Source organism: Prunus mume, linkage group LG7, assembly GCF_029339155.1.
Source record: "Prunus mume cultivar Tortuosa linkage group LG7, ASM2933915v1, whole genome shotgun sequence".
Taxonomy (NCBI): domain Eukaryota; kingdom Viridiplantae; phylum Streptophyta; class Magnoliopsida; order Rosales; family Rosaceae; genus Prunus; species Prunus mume.
In genome coordinates this window covers 4,120,795-4,142,879 of record NC_142704.1, presented here as the reverse complement: position 1 = coordinate 4,142,879, position 22,085 = coordinate 4,120,795, and the positions used below count along the sequence as shown (strand labels likewise).

The 22,085-nt window shown below is 39.2% G+C and overlaps 2 protein-coding genes across 2 annotated transcripts; both read left to right on the top strand.

The window, feature by feature from the left end:
* Nucleotides 1-3,418: 3,418 nt before the first annotated feature.
* LOC148915280 (uncharacterized) lies at nt 3,419-5,853 on the top strand. The gene is made up of 4 exons (XM_089041869.1): nt 3,419-4,733; nt 4,809-4,958; nt 5,041-5,229; nt 5,347-5,853. Exons 1-4 carry the CDS (start codon nt 4,173-4,175, stop codon nt 5,851-5,853), a joined length of 1,407 nt encoding a protein of 468 aa, XP_088897995.1. The 5' UTR covers nt 3,419-4,172.
* A 207-nt stretch (nt 5,854-6,060) lies between these two features.
* LOC148915279 (uncharacterized) lies at nt 6,061-8,263 on the top strand. Its single transcript, XM_089041868.1, has 6 exons — nt 6,061-6,418; nt 6,595-6,679; nt 6,791-6,886; nt 7,007-7,452; nt 7,576-7,666; nt 8,096-8,263. Exons 1-6 carry the CDS (start codon nt 6,363-6,365, stop codon nt 8,261-8,263), a joined length of 942 nt encoding a protein of 313 aa, XP_088897994.1. The 5' UTR covers nt 6,061-6,362.
* The last annotated feature ends 13,822 nt before the right edge of the window (nt 8,264-22,085 follow it).

Here is a 22,085-nt window from a genome sequence, read left to right as displayed (position 1 = left end):
ATTATATTGCAACTTAGACAACTGAAGGGTTTTCAATTCATAGGGGTGACTTCCAAATTCTTGTTGGCTTAGAATCTTGTTAATATAAAGGGAATGGTAGAGAATGATACTAGGGTTCTCACGATCCCGGATAGGCTTAATATCAACTGACTGGGTGTCTTGCAGGATTTCTCTATAAAACTTAAGAGACTTGTAAGGACTCTGGGGCATGTAGTGGAAACCAGGGGGAAAATAGTGTTTAATGATGGCAACTGGGTCGGCAAGGGGGCGCTAACAGGGCTTAATTACAAATAAAAGGGAGCTACCTTTAGGCAAATATGGGGACGTTTTTCTGAGATGACTCGAGGAAGGGGCTGTAGGTGCAACTGGAGGACCTATATGGAAGGGATCATAAGCGCAACTAAGGGTGACTGTAATTAGGGCGGACTTGACCAAGCTGTGGTACCAGGCTAGAGTACCGATTACTTATCTGGATAGGGATTGGCCTGCAAAGGGACAATCGAGGAAGGCTGGGCAACTGGATTGACTCATTGATCTTTGGGAGGATTCAGGCAAGCTCGAGATTGGCTTTCTGGGCCTTTTGCTTATCTTTTCTCTGGCCATTGCTTATCCTGAAGAAATTCTCGAGTGAGGAAATCAGGAACAGAATTCTCACTACCTCTTAAATACTCAATATGAAAGTCAAAAATACTTAAAATAGCTTGCCAACGTGCAATATTTGTTTGGATGCAATGTTTTGAACGTCTTTTTCGAGTACATGCTTAGCAGACCTACAATCAACTCGGATTAAAAACTTTTGATTTAATAAATCATCTTGAAACTTAGTAATGCATAATACAATAGCTAATATTTCTTTTTTAATAGTACTATAATTAGACTGCAACTGATTCCAAATACCAGAATGAAAACGGACAATTTGTTCAACTGGATTGGACTTGGTTGTCTGTTTGAGAATGCCACCATAACCTGTGTCAGAGGCATCAGTTTCAACTATTTTAAAAGAATCAACTGAAGGAATACCAAGACAAGGAAGTGTCTTGACATGGGACTTAATTTGTTTGACAACTTCTATATGGATAGATGACCATGGAAGAGGATTAGCTTGCAATCTGTCAAATAAAGGCTTACACTGTTTTCTCAGATTCTGATAGAAATCAGAAACATAATTTAAAGATCCTAAAAATCGCTGCAACTGATACTTATCAAGGATTTGATCAGGAAACTTATTAGCAAATTGAATAACTTGATCTATAGGACTTATCTGAGCTTGATAAATATTGAAACCAAGGAAACGGATATTAGTTTGAAACAACTTGATTTTCTTTTCAGAAACAACTAGACCATTGTGTTTGACAACTCGGAGGAATTGATGCAAGTGTTTCCAGTGCTGTTTTATAGACTCAGAGAAGATGAGAACATCATCAACATAAACTATAGAGAAATGGCTATAAGGGTTAAATATTTCATTCATTATATTTTGGAACTCACTAGGCGCATTTTTTAATCCAAAAGGCATAACATTCCACTCATAATGACCAAAGGGGGTGACGAATGATCTCTTATATCTATCTGACTCTTCTATTTGGATTTGCCAGAAACCACTTTTCATATCAAACTTAGAGAAGACAACTGCATATTGTAATCGATTAATCAAATCACGCTTATTAGGAATTGGGTATCTAATCCATTCTAAAACAGTATTTAAAGGCTTATAATTAATAACTAATTTGGGTGCACCACGTTCTAACTCAGCATTTTTCTGAACATAGAAAGCAGGGCACAACCAAGGTGACTTAGACTTACGAATTATTCCTTTCTTAAGCAACTCCGTTATTTCATTCTTACAAAATTCCATTATTTCTTGACTCATTTGAATTGGACGAGCTTTTGTAGGAATTTGTTTCTCATTAAAACTTTTGATATAGGGAAGGCTAACAATCTGTTGTTTCTTGTGCTAGAAAGCATTAGCCAAATCAGAACCAATCTCATTTTTCAACTTATCTTCAAACAATTGAATTTGTAATTGTAAGGGCCAATTTTCTAACTGTTGTTCTACTCTTTTGAACTTGACTTCTTCTTTAAGATGACTTAAATGTTTGCTTTTGTTTTGAATTATCTTAATTGTCTTAGAGACGGCAGATTTCTGTAAAGCTGTTAAATTATGAAACTCGGGTTTAGACAAAAAATCAAACTTAACAGGTTCTCCTAACTGGGTAGGTATGACACCATCATATTCAACTTGGAAAGGATACAACAGGCTTATAAAAGGTAATCCTAAAATGACTCCATCAGTTATATTTTGAACTAGGACAAATGACATTTTAAAACAAATTTTGTTTTGGCAAACATGGGCTTTAAGTAATTCATAATTCAACTGAAGCATCTTTCCTAAAGCAGTACTTAAAGATTCTCTAGTTTTCTTATAATACTTAGTGGGAATTAGACCTTCTTGAATGCAATTTTGATCGGCTCCTGAATCAAAGAGGGCTACAGTTTTTAGGGAAATAAGCTGGTATAATCACAAATCAGAAATAGTGTGCTCAAATAATCAGGCTACAAATTGTATTCTAATATAATCACTTGGGGACGTGAAATGACCGAAGTGCCCTCCATATAAAAACATATCTATTGGGGAGTTATTGGCCATGGATTGGCGACCTAACACTCCCTTAAACGATTTCTCAGTTCCCTCTCTTTTCATGTCTTGAATCGAAGTCTTTCTCTTCTCCTCTGCTCCTTCGGGGCCTCAAAACCCTAAATCCTGGTTTCGGTTCAGACTTAGTTCACATACTTCCTCCTCCGCTCAATCTCAGAGACAAAAATCGTGATTTTTTGTAGGTGTTGCTCGGATTTCCAATTCGGTTCTGTGCACAAAACGAGTGATTCTAAGGTTGGTTATGTATTTGTTATTGACTAGTTTGTGCATTTGTATGGTTTTCATTTGAGAAGGATAATTTCAGTAACCTGTGACTGATGTTGTGAAGTTTAGTAATTACAGAGATTGCAATAATAATGTATTTTAACTGTGAATTATTTCATGCTTGGATGAAACTTGTATTGGTGTATTGATTTTGCTCTGTGGACGATGAAGTGCCTTAAGTTGGTATTTGTCATCTGGGATTGGTTCGTTTGTGATGCGTGTTTTCACTTCCATTTGATGATGCATAATTAGTGTGGGAATTTATTCTGGTGGCAATGGCTATTCCATTATAACACAGGTTTACCTCACTAGGCCCTAAATTAGCTGTTGAGTAATAATGCATGAGTAAATTTGTTGGTATCATTGCTGTTTCAGCACCTAGTAGCATAGTTTTGCACCCTTCCAGTCTTAATGGTTAATTATGTGAATTTGAAATACTAATGTAAGTTGGCGTGGGATGTTTCTTTTCCCTGTGCTATAAAACCTGCTAAATTTTGTTCTTAGTCCTTGCTTGCAGCTTGTCATATATGTCTGAAAATGGTATTTTCTTGGGCTTTAGTATCTGTTTAGAAATTTCATGTTCATCTAGCTATGTTTAGCAGTTGCAGCTGCAGTAACATTTTGACGTGTCTAGTTTGTACACAGAGTCCATAACTGCCAATACTGATGTTCCATGAGTAGACATGTATATGACTATGGTAATGAGTAGATTTTAGTACGCATTGATGCATTTGGAGTAATTGTTGTAGCCATTTCGCCAAAACCCTGTATGAAGTGGATCCGTGGTTCATGAACTTGTTTTCACACTTGGGTGGTATTTGGTTTTTGGATGGAATTGAATATAGATTTTGTAGAAGGGAATGTAGATAACAGCAGAGTGTGGAGAGAGTTGGAGAGTAGAAAAGAGGCTTCAAAACAATTCTGGTTTTGTCATATGTATATACATATATTAAATGACTTGAAAGTATTAGTTTGAGTAATGTACGTATGAAATATGGGTAACCAATGATCCATATGTATGATGTTGTTGTGCAAGGAACTCTAGAATGGCTTGTAAAGCAAAGCTTATGATTCCTGAGGATGAGAAGTACGAAGGAAAGCCATTTGCCCTTTCACACGCAAGGACCGCCATTACAACAATAAAGGCGAAGTTCAATACGCAGCAGTTACAGAGGTTCGAGGGGAGTTGTTTTGGTCATCTATTACGATAGATGACCTGAAGTGGAATTCACAAGTTGTCCACGGGCTGTTGATGAGGAAAGCTGATCCTAAGACAGTTACACAGGTGAACGGGATAAAATTCATTGTGGGTAACAAGTTGATACAATTCACAGCCCAACACTTTTGCCTCATCACGGGCCTAAGGTTCGGAAAGCTCCCTTTCATTCCGAAGGCGACAAATGAAAACTGCTCCTTGAAGCGAAAATACTTCAGTAGCAATAAACCTCCCACCCTTTTGGACCTACACACTGCCTTCATTGAGTGCACAGATGATGACGATGCGTTAAAGCTTGGAATGGTCTATTTTGCCATTTTTGTGCTATTGGGTACTGAAAAGCATGTGCTTATTGACATGCGCTATTTGAAGTTGGCCGAAGACTTAGAAGAGTTTGACAAGTATCCATGGGGTGCCGTGTCATATGCGATGACAAATGCTTCACTTTTGAGGGCAGTTTCTCCTGATTACCAACGAGTGAAGGTGCCCCAAAACAGAAAAAAGCCCAACAAACGTGGGAAGAAGAGAGCGCAGACAAGAATGGAATGCAGTAGAGCCAGAGAGTACATCATAAGGGGGTTTGGCTTCGCTCTTCAGGTGAACACATATCCAACAATGTTTTAGTTCATTTAAATACATGTACAGATTTTGATGTTTGATTGTTGTCAACAGATTTGGGCTTTTGAAGTCTTCCCAGCATTGGAAGCATTGCATTTCACGGTCCATGAAGATAATAGGCACATCCCTCGAATATTACATTGGAGGAGCAACACGGTGGCCCGTTTTCGGGAGGTTATGAGTCAAGTTTATGAAAACTTTGAGGTTAGTTCAGTTTGTATTACTCAGGTTATGATTAGGAACAAGTAAAAAGTTCACTGATTGATTAGATGTGTTTCAAATCGAGGTTGATGTGCAACTTATCCGGCCGACTGATATTGAGAAGCAACAACCTTACTGGAGTTGGGGTGATGATGAGAACAATGAAGAAATTGTTCAATTGTTTGGGGATGAGGGCGAAGACAAAACTAGCACTTCTAGTGAAGAAAAAGAGGCGGATGTTGAGGAAACAACTACCCTTCCCTCCTCTTCTAAGGTGAGCATGACCTTTTTCCAATGTTGTGAACATGTAGAGAATACGATACGAAAGAAGTGGAAATAGTTTTCTTAGCTTTTGTAAGATTTCTAACTGTTGCATTATAACTTTATGCAGGGCAAAGGATCTTTTAATGACTTTGGCAGGTTGAAGCATCAATTAGAAAGCACTAAGGATGAGTTAGCAAAGCTACGTAGTTCAAATCGGGGCCTTAGGAACAGAGTTCGTGACTTGGAAGCTATTGTAGACAAGAACTGTTTGAAGCATGAGAAGGAGTGTGACAGAAATAAAAAGGCTATTGGGGATTTGACCCTAACAATTGCTTCAGTGGAACATTATTTTAAATTGGAGATGGAGGAGTTAAAAAAATTATATGGTGGACAAGGGCATGAGGAAGTGTGGACTGCTCAGATGAATGAAGGAGGGCAGAATGAAATGTCACCCTTGAATGAACTTACTACTCCGACAACAGCAGGGCCTAAAATGGACGCACAAGTTGCAGGTGATGGAGTGGAAGCCTTCCCACCATGCATACAGAACGGGCTGAAATGGAAACAGTCTATGGTGGAGTGGAAGGGGCAAAGGGAAGCGAAGTCCTCGCTGATGGAGTGGAAGCTTTTGTAGCCATGCATATACAAGGGGCTAAAAGGGAAGCCGAAGTCCCTGCTGATATTGTGGAAGGCTTCAGCCATGGAAGTCGAAGCTGCTGAAATTGACACTTCAGTTTGTAACAAACAAGTGCACCAACAACCTCACAAGGTTCCTACTTCGGAAGATGTGAAGGTTCCTAGTCTTGAAGAACCCCTCATTCCTAGTCCTGAAGATAGGGAAGGGTACAGAGTTATTTGTAAAACAATGTTAAATTTGTTAGAGGATTGGAATAAGAAAGAAATTCAGGGGGTGGGACGGAAGGCGAGGCCTCCCATGGAAACTAGTGTAAATCTGGTTGGTGATGAAGGGGACAAGGAGGCTAATGCCACGGTTCAGAAACCAGATGCGGAAGGCAAAGGACTGAAGCGGCCCGCGAAAACATTGTTGAGTCCATTCACTGATCCCTCCGGAAAAAGAGGCCGACTACTGGTTTTCATGCACAGACACCTGAGGCCCGTTTTGATCCAACACAACCCGTGGCCATGGACGATGTGAAGGCTATGATACAAGTTTGCAAGGCTTGGAAAAGTGACATCAGGTTAGGAATTGTAACTTGGCAAAACCAATATACATGTTTTTTGATGTATGCAGTCATGTACAATAACAATATCTACGTAGCTAATTGTTCGTGTGTGTGTCATTGTCATATTATGCAAGGTGTCCATTAGTTTTTTTTATGGTTGAATTTACCTTTGCAAGTTTATTTTTTTGTAGTGCGGAGCTGGAGCTCGAACCATTTGTAGTTGGGGCAGATTTTTTTTACAAACTTGTAGATGAAACTGCATGGATGAGCTCGAGGGTAATACTTTTGAACCGTGCTTTATTTCGAATAATTTCTGAATTGATCACTTTGAGTATGTGGCCATTATTTTTTTAATATTGAGGTCGTTGTTGTGTTGTGAAATGTCAGCACCTTGACATGGCCATGTTTCTAATACGCAAAAGACAACTCTCTCATCCTCAAGTATTTGGAACGGAGTGGACAACTGCCGAGTTTTGTCTGCAGGTATTATTGTATTCATATTATGTGTCATTCAATTTGTTGCATTGGTAGGAGTAATGTTGTTGGCTGTGTTTGCTGCATTGGATCCTGTTCATGTAACGTGTCTTTCACACTTGTTTGCAGCAATTTTTACAGCCATTTACACCGCCAAGTGCGAAACGAGTTACGAGGAAACAAATTGCTTCAATGACTGTTGACCCTCCCCCTAACTACCTCAGAAATATACACCACTTTGTCTGGGGTTCATGGCAACATGGGTATGCACAAGCATGGACGAAAGTCCGCAAGGTCTATCTCCCGTATAATGTTCGACAGTCCCATTGGGTGGCTGTAGAAATTGACTTTGTCGGACATATCGCCATCTCGACTCAGATATCTGTTTTTACCTCCAACACAATGCTTGTCCGACAGATGGAGCCTATTACCCAGACGCTTGCAAAGGTGTTGTATGACATGAGGTTTTATGAGAAATCGGAGGTTGAAGCGGTGAAGAAAAAGGGGATTGACATGCCAACGTTTAACCCATTCACAATTTGCAGAATTTCCGATGTTCCTCAGCAAAGTGATGGGTAAGCTGTGTTCATTTAAAGCACTTTGTGCATGTTGTCGTATGTGCACTTCTAACTTATGTACTTCTCGGGTGGACAGTACTCATGTGGCATTATGACCGTCAAATTTATTGAGTATCTCAGTGTTGGCATTCCTTTTAATACCATTGACCCAGCCAAGTTTGGCTACTACCGATTGAAGCTTGCAATCAAGGCTCTCAGGGGAGAGGCCTATGTATGAGGTAAAAGTCCATATCTGACCTCATATGAATTCACCGTTAAGGACGCCTTGAATTGCCTAGTTATTTACCTACTTTGAATTATGTCGTACGCAGAGTTGTGCTTTCAGTCTTCATTTCGGACAACTTACAGTATGTTGGCATATTTTCCAAGTTTTATGAATGCGAATGGCGACTATTGTTAATCAAAGTTTAGGGTATTGGGGATTTCAACACCGTAGATGGTAATGTACATGTTTTGCAACTGGCATCTGATTTAAGTATGGCATATGTTCTGAACTCGACTGTGTATCATCCAAAACTTGTATCATGTTGTTTATGAAATCTCAATAGAATTACTTCTTAAAATTGCTCCAATTATTAAGACGTTCAAGTTTCCCTTTCTATGAATGCTAACTCTCGGCACATTTGGCCTTCTTATGCAGTGTGGTCCTTTCAGGTTCATACCCATATTGACAAATGAGATTCTGCACATGTATGTCACGAAGTTGCAGCTGTTTCGTCGTTTTGTCAATCCTGAAAATGAATGCGATGTTTTGCCTTACATGGCACCATTTTTGACTTTGTGTACAGATGGCCATAAAGGGCGCTGATTTTGTACTATGTTGCAGGGTGTTAATTTGTGTAACGTAATTCGCCAGATACTTGTATTCCATAGTAGAAGGGCTGTACTCACGTTTCCTTTCTGACAATGCGGTTATTGACCTTCTGTACTTGACATGTTTTGTACAGGCATATAACAAAATATCCTTCATTTGGCCGAAGTTGCAGCCATATCAATTTCTTTTCCCCCACCCACATTGTAGCCGTTTTGTTTTGTGTGGTTCGGTGTAATACTTACTTTCGTATATTAATTATTTTCATCAAATCTGACATAAATGTTTGGGGTTGTTAGCCGAAACAATATCCCTAACCCTCTGCTGGGGCATTTACAAAGCATTATACGATTTGATCAGGACATTTGGTCAATGATTTGATCAGGGAATTTGTCAAGCAAATTGGATGACTCAGTCAATTTGATGAATTTGGGAGTGGCTTATGTTAAAACCAAGAAATCTAACATTGGTTTCAAACAACTGTTTGGGCAAAAATTGACACACCCCAAAGTGAAAATTAGGCCCAGAATAAAGCCGCAAAAAAATCAAAGAAAGATGGAAGCCCAAAAACGAAGAGACCACTTGTAGCAGAACCTTCCATCTCGACGTGAAATGGAGTTCCAACTGTATCTTCATCTCTAGCATGAGTATTTATTGTTATAGTTTTGTAAAAGGAAGTTCAAAAAAGTTTAAATTCCATCAACCATTCGCCAGAACAACCTCTTTATACCTGAGATAAATTGTTAAAGTCCTCACCCGAGGCAAGAAAAGAACTTACTTGGGAGATATTCCTCACCCAAATTCACAATCGTGTCTCTAGCCCATGAAGCCCTCAACAAGTCACTCCCTGCCGTGCAGATTGAGAAAATTGCGAGTTACGCCCACTCAAAAGCCTCACAAAAGCTGAAGGTACATTGAAGCTGCAATCAACCTTTGGTATCGATTTATAATTGAAACCACGGCAGCCAAGGTTGTCAACGGGATCACACCAAGCCTCAGCCTCCAGCCCGGCATTTCAGCCCAGTAAGAACCTTCCATCTCGACGAAATGGAGTTCCAACTGTATCTTCATCTCTAGCATGAGTATTTATTGTTATAGTTTTGTAAAAGGCGTTCTGCTTAAAAACAGTTTAAATTCCATCAACCATTACGGCCTAACAACCTCTTTTATCTTGAGATAAATTGTTAAAGTCCTCACGAGTGCGAGGCAAGAAAAGAACTTACTTGGGAGATATTCCTCACCCAAATTCACAATCGTGTCTCTAGCCCATCAAGCCCTCAACAATCACTCCGCCCGTGCAGATTGAGAAAATTGCAGTTACGCCACTCAAAAGCCTCACAAAAGCTGAAGGTACATTGAAGCTCTGCCAGAATCAACCTTTGGTATCGATTTATAATTGAAACCTGGCAGCCAAGGTTGTCAGCGGTCCATCCAGCGTCTCCAAATCCGGCCGGCATTTCCATTGAAGAACCTTCCATCTCGATGAAATGGAGTTCCAATCAGTATCTTCATCTCTCTAGCATGAGTATTTATTGTTATAGTTTTGTAAAAGGCAGCTTACGCCTAAAACATTTAAATTCCATCAACCATTACGGCCGAACAACCTCTTTATCTTGAGATAAATTGTTAAAGTCCTCACCGATGCGAGGCAAGAAAAGAACTTACTTGGAGATATTCCTCACCCAAATTCACATTCGTTTGTTTGCGAAAGCATAACTTGGGGCGCAAGTTATCCATTCCAAACTAAGTCGCTAGAATTTTTATTACTAGCACGCACACCAAAGAAAGCTGACTTGTTGACACTCTATGGTTCTCAAGGCAGTGGGAACTTTGCCCTTCCATCATAGGAGTAAACGCAAAACGGGCAAACAACAACTTCATTTTCTTGGCAGAGACAACTACACCATTTTGGCTAACTTTCTGAAGCAACTTATGCATATGTTTCCATTCATGTTCTATGGACTCAGAGAAGATAACAACAGCATCAATGTAGACTATAGAGAAATGACTATGCCAAAAAGCATTAGAAAGGCCATGTTTCAAATATCAAACTTCATTTGTTCTTCAAATGTTCGAATTTATTTTATTTTAAACTTAACTTATTCTTGAAGAGATTTCAACTATCGAGCTTTGTTTTGAATTATACTAACTGTTTTTGCAACAATATTATTTCCAAGGATTCTGCAGTTAGGTAACTCAAGCTTAGTTCAAAAAATCAAATTTGAGTCTTTCTCCTACATAAATAGAACTAACACCATCATGTTCAACCTAGAGCGGATATACTAAACCTATAAAGGGTAATCCTAATATTACTTCATCGGTGATGTTTTTTACTAAAACAAAGGCAGTATTAAAACAGATTTTATTTTCAAGTTTAGCTTTTGGAATCTCATAATTCAATTGTAAGGCTTTTCCCGACGCAGTACTTAAAGACTGTGGATTTCTTATAATACTTTGTCGGGAACAGGCCTTCTTCAATCATTAAGGTCGCCTCCTGAATCAAAAGTGCGACTCTGTGAAACGTATAAATGTGGACAACTCTTTTCACTGTACAATACCACTTTCTAAACTTCACTTGTTTTACTAATTTGAAGGGCTTGCTCTCATTAATTTCATGCCTCATCTTCAAAATTGGTTGGACTTTCATATTGACTATTAGACGCAGACTCATCCTTTGCTAGACGAGTTATGAAATTCTGTTTTATTTCATAATTCTTAGTTTCAACTGTATGACTCATTTGCTTGAACTCAATGATTTCCTTGTTGACTATTTTTATCTCAGATTGTAGGTGTTGAAGGGTGACTTTTTCTCTTCCTAGCCTTTTCTACTGTTGTATTTAGACTTATTTCATTAGGGATAGTTGATGGACTAGGACTTTCTTGGCTAATGAGTTTTCTTGGTTTCTTTAGGTACTCCGATTTGAGCTCAGGATTTGATACGTTACTTATTAATTCTATGAATAACTCTTCTTGCTCTTCTTGCTTAGTAAGGACTCTAAGTGATTTTGAATTACAATAGTTATCTTGCCAACAAAATTGGACTCCAGCTGAACTAGACTGGGAATCGAGAGGACTGGTAGGGTTCTGACTCTGGAATTGTTTACTACTTGTTTCTATCTCACTTGTTTCAGAGGAGGTAGAAAGGGATCTTATAGGGGCACAAGGAGCTTATTTTTTTATCAAACATACCAATATTTAACTTTATCAACTGGAAACATTTAAATTTTTATGAATTTGATTTTTGATTGTCATTACATGTTTATTGATGGTGACTTGTAGTTATAAAAAAATTGTTTATGACATTAAGTTATGGCAAATTGTATTTATAGTATTTTCGTATTAAATTATGTGAGGCCCCAATTTAAGTTTCGCACAGGGCCCTCACAAAGTTAGGGACGGCCCTGACTGAGGGCCTAATCGAATTGGAATGTTATTCGAACCCTTATTTTGGAATCCACATACGGCATGGTATACACTTGGAAATAGAGTACATGTTAATTCTTCGTTGCGTGTATATTGGTTTTTTACTGACGTATTGGTGTTATTGTGCAACTTATTGGGTTGCTATTGCCTCTTTATTGAGTTTGTAATGCTCTTTATTGGTTTTCTAATGCTCTTTATTGCACGTATATTGGCATTGCAATGTAACCTGTGCATTATTTTCGGTTGGTACTGCTATTCAAAATTGTTTGTTTTATACTGTCTTCAGTATTGGTTTTGCAATGTCATTTGACAAGTGTACAAAGTTGAACTATGTGGAAGGTAATTACGTTATAATTTGGATCTGAAATGAATGCATCCACATGACATCAACTGCTGTTTTAAAACTTCCAGCATACTTAATATAAAGAAGGCAACAGGAAAAATCAGAATACGAAGGCCTCCTCAAACTGGCAGAATACAAAATAAAATAACATCCCAGCGTGAACTTACAGAAAACAACATATTAAACAAACAAAAGAACACAAAAGATGACCACAAACTTACTAAATACAATGTTAACAAAGATGGCACTCTGAAGATTACATTATACATATGAAAAAAAGAGGCCCCCTCAAACTTACCTAATACAAAATAAATACATAAACAGGGCACCTCAGCCGCACATAATTAAAAAAGAGGCCAAGTCATACTTCCATTCCACTGTACAAAGTTTGTCCTAAACCGTTGACATGGTCATATTACAAGTCATACCTTCCGTCTGTGGATACATTTCGAGTTGCATACCCTTCACATGCGGCGACCGCGACCCATTAAATTCATGACCCCTCCCACAGTGATGTCCCACTTTCCTTCTGCATCCACAATTTTTGCAAACTTCCTAAATAGTTCGAAACCAGATTGCGAGTTGTTTTTGCTTCAGCTCAGCCATTTTTCGTCAGATTCCTTGAATACAAGAACTCATGGCAAGGGCATTTTCAATTTTAGCTCTGAGCAGCCTTTATATGTAGGAGATGCATCCGGGCTTCATAACGCGCCCGGGAATTGTGCAGTTTTTTATGATACCCACCTAGCAGCCCTCTTTAATTTTTAACACTATATCGGCATGGAGATTTTTCGAACATGGTATTGGCTCGACATTGCTGCGGTCCTTGGACCAGTCTTCAGTGTCTTCTGTTGCTGATTTGGCAGGTGTGTCATTGTCCCCTCCTTCAGTAATGGCAAGGGTTGGGTTTGGTGTGGGGTTTCGGTCCATGGGTGTTGGGTATTTACTGCGGGTTGGTGTGGGCATTAGTTTGCCCAAAGTGGAAGTAATTGTGATATTGTTGAAATTGTTGCATAGCAGGGCGGGTTTTGACGGAGTAAATGTGATGGAAATGTTGGGTGGATGCAGCTGGGTTACAATTAAATAGTGGGAGGTAATAATGAGCAGGAGAAAATGACAGCGTCAGAATCAAGTGGCGGGAGTTATTTGGCGGGAGTTGTTGGCGCCAATTTTTGGCGGGAGTGGTTGGCTCCAATTGTTGGCCAACACGTTACACTTGGGGTTTGTGTAATTAGGTTATTGGTTGGTGTTTGTTGTATGGGACCGTTGTTGTATTTGCAAATTATTCCTTGAAATGTCCTATTTGACCAATTTCCCTCCTGTATGAGGTACAAATGTCCCAAAAGTACAAAATGTCCCAAATTTATAAGTACGGTCAATTCACAAAGTACAAATGCAGATGTTTACAAAAACGGACCATGAAAGTATATGTGTTTCAAATTTATTTGTTGCTATCTTCCAAATAACGGATGTAGATGAGTTCCATTTTTAAATATATCGGTAAAATCCGAATTGTGAATTTTGATACTTGCAAATAAGTTCATGTGTATTCCGCCCACTTGACGTTAACTTCCCCTTGAAATGTGGGTCGGGACTGTATATGACTGTTTTCATGTTCTTTAATTTTCTCATATGGTCAACATATAGTATCGTCATTTGTAGGGAATACTGACTAATTTATAAACATTTATGTATATTTCGTTATTTGGATAATTAGGGAACTTGGTCGTCATTTGTAGTATTACTATGTGAAGACCTTCAATATTCAGATAGTATACAGTTTTTTAGTAAGGTTGTGTTTATTGTGTATTCACAGTTGTTTAGGTGTTTATATTTGTACGGGTGATTATTCCACCGTTGACATACCTTTATTCGTATTTGGTAAGGCTGTAATGGGCATCTTACAATGCTCTCATTAATTACAAAGAGGACAGGGTGCAGACTGAGCTGTAATGACCAATTTGAAATAAATATAAAACACACAACTTCCTTTATATAAGAGGGTTTAACGTACTCATTGAATTCCATATCAAATATAGTACTCCATATATAGCAGAGCGCAAAGCTATACTAAAGCTCACCCTATTGTTGGTTACGAAGAAAAAAAACTGCCTAGTTATTTACCTAATGTTAACTGTTTTGCACGGTGCATGTGTGCAATTTCCCCATCCATAGTTGAAGATGTCAGACGTAATCCCTCCGAACGACCATGGCAGTTACCCAGAGACCCGCCATGGCATGTCCCTTTCCCATCTCCACTTGGGACTCCAAATAACGATCCCACGTCATGCTGGAAGTGAGGCTGACAACAATGATCCACTAGACAAAATTGCTGAAGTGAAGCAGGACCTCCAATATTTGTGTGCGGCTACGGATTGGTGGGAAACGAAATGTGATATTCATGGCCAGGTGATGGGAAACTTGACGAACAAGCTGAACAATGCATATGCTAGAGAAGTGAAGCAAACAATGAAAGCCAAAAGTCGGAGGGCAAAGTTAGAGTGGTTGAAGGTCAAATTGGAAGAAACAAAGAAAGATGCTGTGCAAAAATTCACTGAATCTGAAGAATTTAACCATGAAATGGTTGAATATTTTAACAATGGGTTCGAGATGTTCCGAGATTATGCTTCCGTCATCTCACCAGACTATAATTGGAGCCAAATAGATGTTGCTTTGGTGTCCTGGCAGAGGTGCTGAATAAGCTGTGGCCAAGGAATGGCTGATCATAGCCTTGTGCACGCAGGAGGAAGAAGAACAAGGACATGGATCTAATGATGGACTCTGTAACCGTTTGGATTTTGGTAGGATCTGTGTAGCTGGGTCAGGGTAAGTACGAGTTCAAAGCATTTTGTGGACACGAAATGACTTTTGTATGAATGTGGTGCCTTGTTTACGCCGTGCTCTTATTCTCACGGTTGAGTGGCAAATTAGTAAGTTTGTATAAACGTAAAGTGTTGTGTACTGTATGTGTGCTTATTGTATGTTTATTGCCCTCATATTGGAAGCGTCAAGTACTTATATTGTTTGTGTATTGGTATATTATGGTCTCATATTGGAATCGTAGAGTAGTTATATTGTTGTTTTATTGTTGTTGTATTGCTACTGTATTGTGTCATATTGTGATCGTAGGGTAGGTATATTGTGATTGTATTGATGCTTTATTGATTGGCATCATAGCATATAGCTTTTCCAATTGCGTAATGGTAAAGAGGTACTGTAGCAAAGGTCGTAACGATGGCGGGTTGAGGAAAGTTTGGTGGTTCTGAAGCACGAAAATATCCATGGAAAGATCGGAAAGATATCGATTCCATACAAACCATGGACAGTATACATACATGCAAATTTTTACGTGGAACAAAAATACAGTTATGAAAGGAAGAATTAAATACGAAATATAAAAAGGAGGGTGTTCATTTCAGTAAACAAGCAAACAATTTGAAGGGATAGTAATTTCAGTACTTATAATTGTTTGCCCGTTCTTGGTTTACTCCTATGATGGAAGGGCAAAGTTCCCCACGCTTTGAGAACCATAGACTGGTCAACAAGTCAGCTTTCTTTGGTGTCTTGCGAGCGCGCTAGTAATAAAAATTTAGCAGATTTAGTCTGGAATGGATAACTTGCGCCCCAAGTTACTGATTTCTTAAACAAACGAGAATTTGGGTGAGGAATATCTCCCAAGTAAGTTCTTTTCTTGCCTCTGATCTGGTGAGGACTTGAACAATTTATCTCGAGATAACGAGGTTGTTCGCGTAATGGTTGATGAAATTTAATTGTTTTTAGGTGGAATCGCCTTTTACAAAACTATAATAATAAATACTCATGCTAGAGAGATGAAGATACAACCGAACTCCATTTCATCGAGATGGAAGGTTCTGCTGAAATGTCCGGCCAATTTGGAATCGAGACGCTTAATTTGGATGGAACGCTGACAACCTTGACCGCTAAGCTTCAACTATCAATCGATACCAAAGGTTGATTCTGGCAGAGCTTCAATGTACCTTAAGCTTTTGTGAAGCCACGAGTGGAAGCGAAGCTGTTTCTCCGCAGGCGTAAGGTATTTTAGGACATCGGCGCTAGAGATTGCACTTGTGAATTTTGTTGAGGTTTTCCATATTTGGAGGAGACTCAAACCACACTGTTTTGGTTTTTTGCTGAACCAAATTGTAACGAGAGAAATCTCGTTTTGAATGACTTGCTTCTTAAATCGGATTTTGAGATTCGATCTAGAGTGGTTTCACTTGAAATTCAAGTGGGCTTGTTGGTTGATTTTGAACTTGTCCTTTGACGGTTTTCTTGTGTAGGATCTGTTTGCCCGTTTTGCGTTTACTCGTGATGGAAGGGCAAAGTTCCCACCTTGCTTTGAGAACCATAGGACCGTCAACAAGTCAGCTTTCTTTGGTGTGCTTGAGCGTGCCACATTCGCTAGTAATAAAAATTTAGCAGACTTAGTTTGGAATGGATAACTTAGCCGCCCAAGTTACGATTCTGCAAACAAACGATTGTGAATTTGGGTGAGGAATATCTCCCAAGTAAGTTCTTTTCTTGCCTCAGACTGGTGAGGACTTTAACAATTTATCTCAAGATAAAGAGGTTGTTCTAGCGAATGGTTGATGGAATTTAATTCGCTTTAAGCGTAAGCGAGCGCTTTTACAAAACTATAACAATAAATACTTATGCTAGAGATGAAGATATGATTGAACTCCATTTCGCCGATGGGAGGCTACATGCTCGGCCGGATGAAATGCGGGGTTCGAGCGCTTAAATCGGTTAAGAATGTACAATGGGTGATCGACCGCTGACAACTCGATTGCTAAGCTTCAACTATAAATCGATACCAAAGGTTGATTCGCAAAGCTTCAATGTACCTTAAGCTTTGTGAAGCTTCAATGGGCAAATCTGCGGCTTCTTGCATCTGTAAGAGGCGTATGGTCATGTATTTCGAGGACTTCAGTGGGCTAGAGACCTGTAAAATTTGTTGAGGTTTTCATGTTTGGGAAAAGCTCAAGCTCGACCTGTCTTGGTTTTGTGCTAAACCAAATTTGTAACGAGAGAAATCTCGTTTTGAATGACTTATTTTCTAAGTCCGAGACCTTGGGAATTCTAATCTAAAGCTGGTTTTCACTTGGAATTCAAGTGAGCTTCTGGTTGATTTTGAGTTGTTGTGTTTGTGTTTTGGCTAATGAGCTTTGGTTGTGATGTTTTGAAGGTTTTTTGAGATCAAGTGATCATTTTGAGTTTTTGTTTTTGATTGATTTTTTGGTTGTTTTGGGTGTGTTGATTTTTTGGTTGTTTGGTTGTTTGGGTGTTGATTTTTTTGGTGGGCTGGGTGTGTCAATTTTTGGCCCAAACAGGATCTTTGTTTGATTGGGTGATTATTTTTTTGTTGTTGTGTTTGTGTTGTCGTTGTGGCTCAATGAGCTTTGGTCGCTTCAGTGTTTTGAAGGTTTTTTGAGATCAAGTGATCATTTTGAGTTTTTGTTTTTGATTGATTTTTTGGTTGTCCATATTTCTGGACTCCCTCTTCCTATTGCCTTGTTTGCTCTGATGAGCCTTAATCAGTCTCTTCTGGTTTTTGGGCTTCCATCTTTCTTTGATTTTTTGCAACTTTATTCGGGCCTAATTTTATTTGAAAGGTGTGTCAATTTTGGCCCAAACAATAATGAACCTTCGAATTACAGAAGCAATAACATGAAATGGATTAAAAAGGGTTTGTAATGAATGACATGAAGTAATGAAATAATTGAGCAACAATATAGAACACTAAGTAAATAATTGTCATTTTGTAAAACAGGTTCGAACACTTATAAATACCAGAGTCCATAGTCAGAATCAAAAAGCGATGATCAAGCGTTGTGGTTAAGTAGCTCAGAACCTAGAGGGGGGGAAGGGTTTCATCCTCTGTGTGTGTGACTTCAAGTGAATAATGCTTTTGTATTTAAAGTTCACATCACAATAGATCGCGATATTATAGATAATATCGCGATCTGTTGACCATGTGTAGTTGCATGTATACTTTCGAAAAATCTCTATATATTCTGTTCTGTGGCGATGAGAAGAATGAGCAATCATGAAGTACTACCAGTATCACAGTAATTGCGTAAGCTTTGCATTTGAAGGAGTTTTATGTACGAGATGCAATTGTAGTTAGCCTTCTAGGCCCTTTCATTTGGACGCAACAAAAGGACAGCGACATGACGATAGTGTGAATATCTGAGACGAGGAATACATGACGTTATCTAGGAAAGGAAAGCAATTTATGAGAATTTGACTACAATCACAATAGAGAACACCAAATCAAATTCAATTAAATTTCAGATGAAAGGTACATAACAAACGAACAGAAATGCTAATCTGAAACACACATTGGCCAGTGGAACATTGTTAATTTACAGCTGGTTTCACTGTGGTGATGGCACTTATATGTTCACCAATTTCTACTAATAATAGGCTGTCATTGCAAAGGACTTGTTACCTTGTTCCATATGCTTCACATGACCGTTGAGTGGACCGACTTCCATCCCTGCAGCATCACCGAAGCTATTCATCAACTTCACAGTTGACCAAAACAGAGGTAGAAACTAAACAAGTGTAACATCTCAACGTCTTTGCTTGTTGGTGAGAGGGACAGATTGTTTGCATGTACTTCGGTAGTGGCCCTTCACACCACACCTTGAGCATTTTTTTTGACGGGACTCCTCTCCTCTCGAAGCTATTCTTTGCGTTTTGCGACGGCCCGGCATAACCTTACAAAGAGGAGGGAGGATTTTGACCTTCTTCAAATTTTGGGGAATAACCCACGTGCCTTGGTGGTACAGGATAAATAGATTCAGCATATGCAGCTGCCCATGTAGCTCGTGTATAATAAGAAGAGGCAAACGAGTAGGGGTTCAATTTCAAGTGCCGACATACCGCAATAGCGTGCTTGCACGGGAGTTGCTCCAAGTCAAACTTCCTGCATGTACAACTACGGTTTTGCAAGTGCACCAGACCGTTCAAATCACCATCCAGAACATTATACTCGACGTCATTGATTTTGACCACATTCATCCTTGACGCAGCGTCTAACCTCTTCCTTAACTTAATTTCCCCTAAATCAGGGCACAACGTAGAATGAGATTTCATTGCTAACTCTCGACGTTGCCTAAACCAACAGACAAGTAGATTTGTAATTTCGTCAATCAAGTGTAGCACCGGAAGCATCCTTGCAAACCGAAGAACTGAATTAATGGACTCCACAATATTCGTTGTCATCACATTATATCGTCGTCCATCACAATGGGCCCGAGACCACTATGGACGCCTGCGTAGTAAACAAGTTCGCACTCGGTCATTGTTTATCCTGGAAAAGTGACGATTGAACTCCGCTAGACGATAAGACTTAGCTGCCCTTACAAAATACCCCAATATCGGATCCCGCATTGCTTCAACTTAAATGAGGCTTTGATATTGCCTTTCAAGTGATAAAAGCAAATACCATGGCTTGCCCCAGGAAAAACTCTACGCAACCCATTCTGTATGCTAACATTGCGATCTGATATGACAACGAGATTCGAGCAATCACCAATTGCACAATGTAGTTTTCTCAAAAACCACTCCCAAGCTGCATCCGTCTCCAAATCTCCAATCCCAAAGGCAACAGGATATATGTTCCGATTTCCATCAAATGCGGTCGCAACAAACAAAACACCTCTATACTTGCACTTCAAATGAGTAGCATCAACAGCAATCACGGGCCGCATTGACAACTTAAATCCTCGTATGCATGCACCAATTGCCATAAAAAAATATAAGAAGTGATCAGCTGCATCAGTCTCAATGTATGTCAAAGTTCCCGGATTTGTACGCTCCAATTCATAACAATAGGAAGGGAGAAGGGAATACGACTCTTCTGCAGACCCTCTAATTCTTTTGAAAGCTAACTCTCGGCTTCTCCACGCTGTAGAGTAGCTTATGCTCACACCGAAATTTTGTTTCACATCTTTCTTGATATCATTCTTTGTATAAATGTCACGCGAATCCACGAAATCTCCACTTAACACAGTCAGACAGCAGTTCAGTCGTAGCTTGAGGATGATGACTACTTATATACGTTATATCACATTCATGAAGTGGATCGTATTTAACAACCTTAAACTCATGTACTCCAACTTTATATGCCCGAACTTTCCAAGGGCAAGGAAGCTGCCAACATAACACACAACCGATGCTTCCCAAATTGGACAGTTCTCAATCGAAAGTGGCCTCTAATAGCTGCTAAACTGATGGTTTTTAAAAGGGCAATCTTATTTGGATAAACTCGGCCAACCTTCAAATTTGCTTCCCAATTTATGCACGAAACGCCTCCACCATACTGAATATATTCCAAACTCTGACCATGCTTCAAATCACCCCGACTTGTATGCATTTCAGTCGAACTTGATTGTCGGGGAGGTTCGGATTGCACCTGTCTACACTTGCACAGTGGACGGTTCGACATTGCTGTCCTCATGAGGATGCAGAATCGGAGCAGACTGCGGTTCCTCTTCGTTGCTAGGTTCATTGAAATCAACAACTATGTTTTCACCACTTTCAAAATTCACTTCCTCAACCCAATCACTCCAATTAAAATCATTCCCACCAGTTTCAGTTTCATTGTCCCGAATTACCACATTTATTTGTTCCACAACAAAGTCAGCAGGAGCATTGCTACTCTCAACGCTTACAATGCCATTGCACCCTTCAATACCATGACCTTCAATATTTTTCAAGCTTGCTACTAAAGGGGTTACTTTAGAGGCCATAACATCTGTGTTGTACTTTACAAAATATTGAACATCATCATTGTCTTCAACCCTTATATGCTTACAGACAGATGAGGATACAGAAAGGAACTGAATATTTCAGTGTGACAATATATTTCGTGGGATCTGCATCCATGATCTTATAAATGCGCTGAACAAGGTCGGAAAACGTTACATTCCGTGACACTATTATGCCTTTAGCCTCCCCACCTTCATAACTCTCAATGTTATCCTTCTTAACCCAACTTCCATTGTAGCATACCAATATTCCAACAGTATCCATTTCTGCAAATAACATAGATAATTACTACAACAATGAATAAAACTAAAAAAGATACATTCAAACAAATAAAAACATACCACTACACGTATCATTTTATAAATCTTCCAAACTCAAATTCTAGCTGCTTCAACAAGGCACTTTTATTCATTTCTGTCTTTTCTCTGATTTTGTACATAGCTGTGGGTTCCAAGTTATTCACAAACTCACATAAACATACCATGGCAGCAATATGAACCCTCTAACCTCTAAGGGTTTTCAACAAATGTAAACAACTTCAACAAAAGGCTCAGGTTGTGATACAGAACATATTATGTGGTATAAGCTCAATTACCAAATTGGATACCAAAACACACAAACTTTACACCTAAACCCTAAACAAACCCAGAATGCCAATAAATTCCCCACATTAGCATCTACATTCAGCCTAAAACTACCCTAACAAACCTACTTTTAGGCCAGACAAAGTTAACATATGATTTTTCTGTGTGCTGTTATTTTGCCCATTATCAAACACATTGCACTACATTATACAAGCATTCCGTCAATTTTAACCAAAATTCAAGTTTACCACATACATCCCACTGCAGATAATAACACAAACTATGAATTTCAACATATCATAAAGCCTTGAAACTGAAAATTTAAGCTCTTCTGCCCTTACTGTGGTGAAAAGGGGATGCACGATTTTATAATACACATACACTACCAAACCAATATCTGAACTCACCTCCGTTCACACGAGCGGAAGTCGCCACTTTCGCTCCAGTGAGTCTCAGCGATGATATGGAGGTCAACAATGAGCGGTGCATTCCACGGCTTCGCTACTGTCAAACTAGGGTTCAAAGTTTAGGACATCCAGGTTGTGACTATAGATGGGTTCTGCTGGATTGCTCGGTGCAAAATGTCTACTTAACCTAGAGTTCCCATTTTTGCCAAAGCTGCGATAACAGAGAAGAAAGAGGCGCTATGCCAAAGCTGCTGAAAACACAG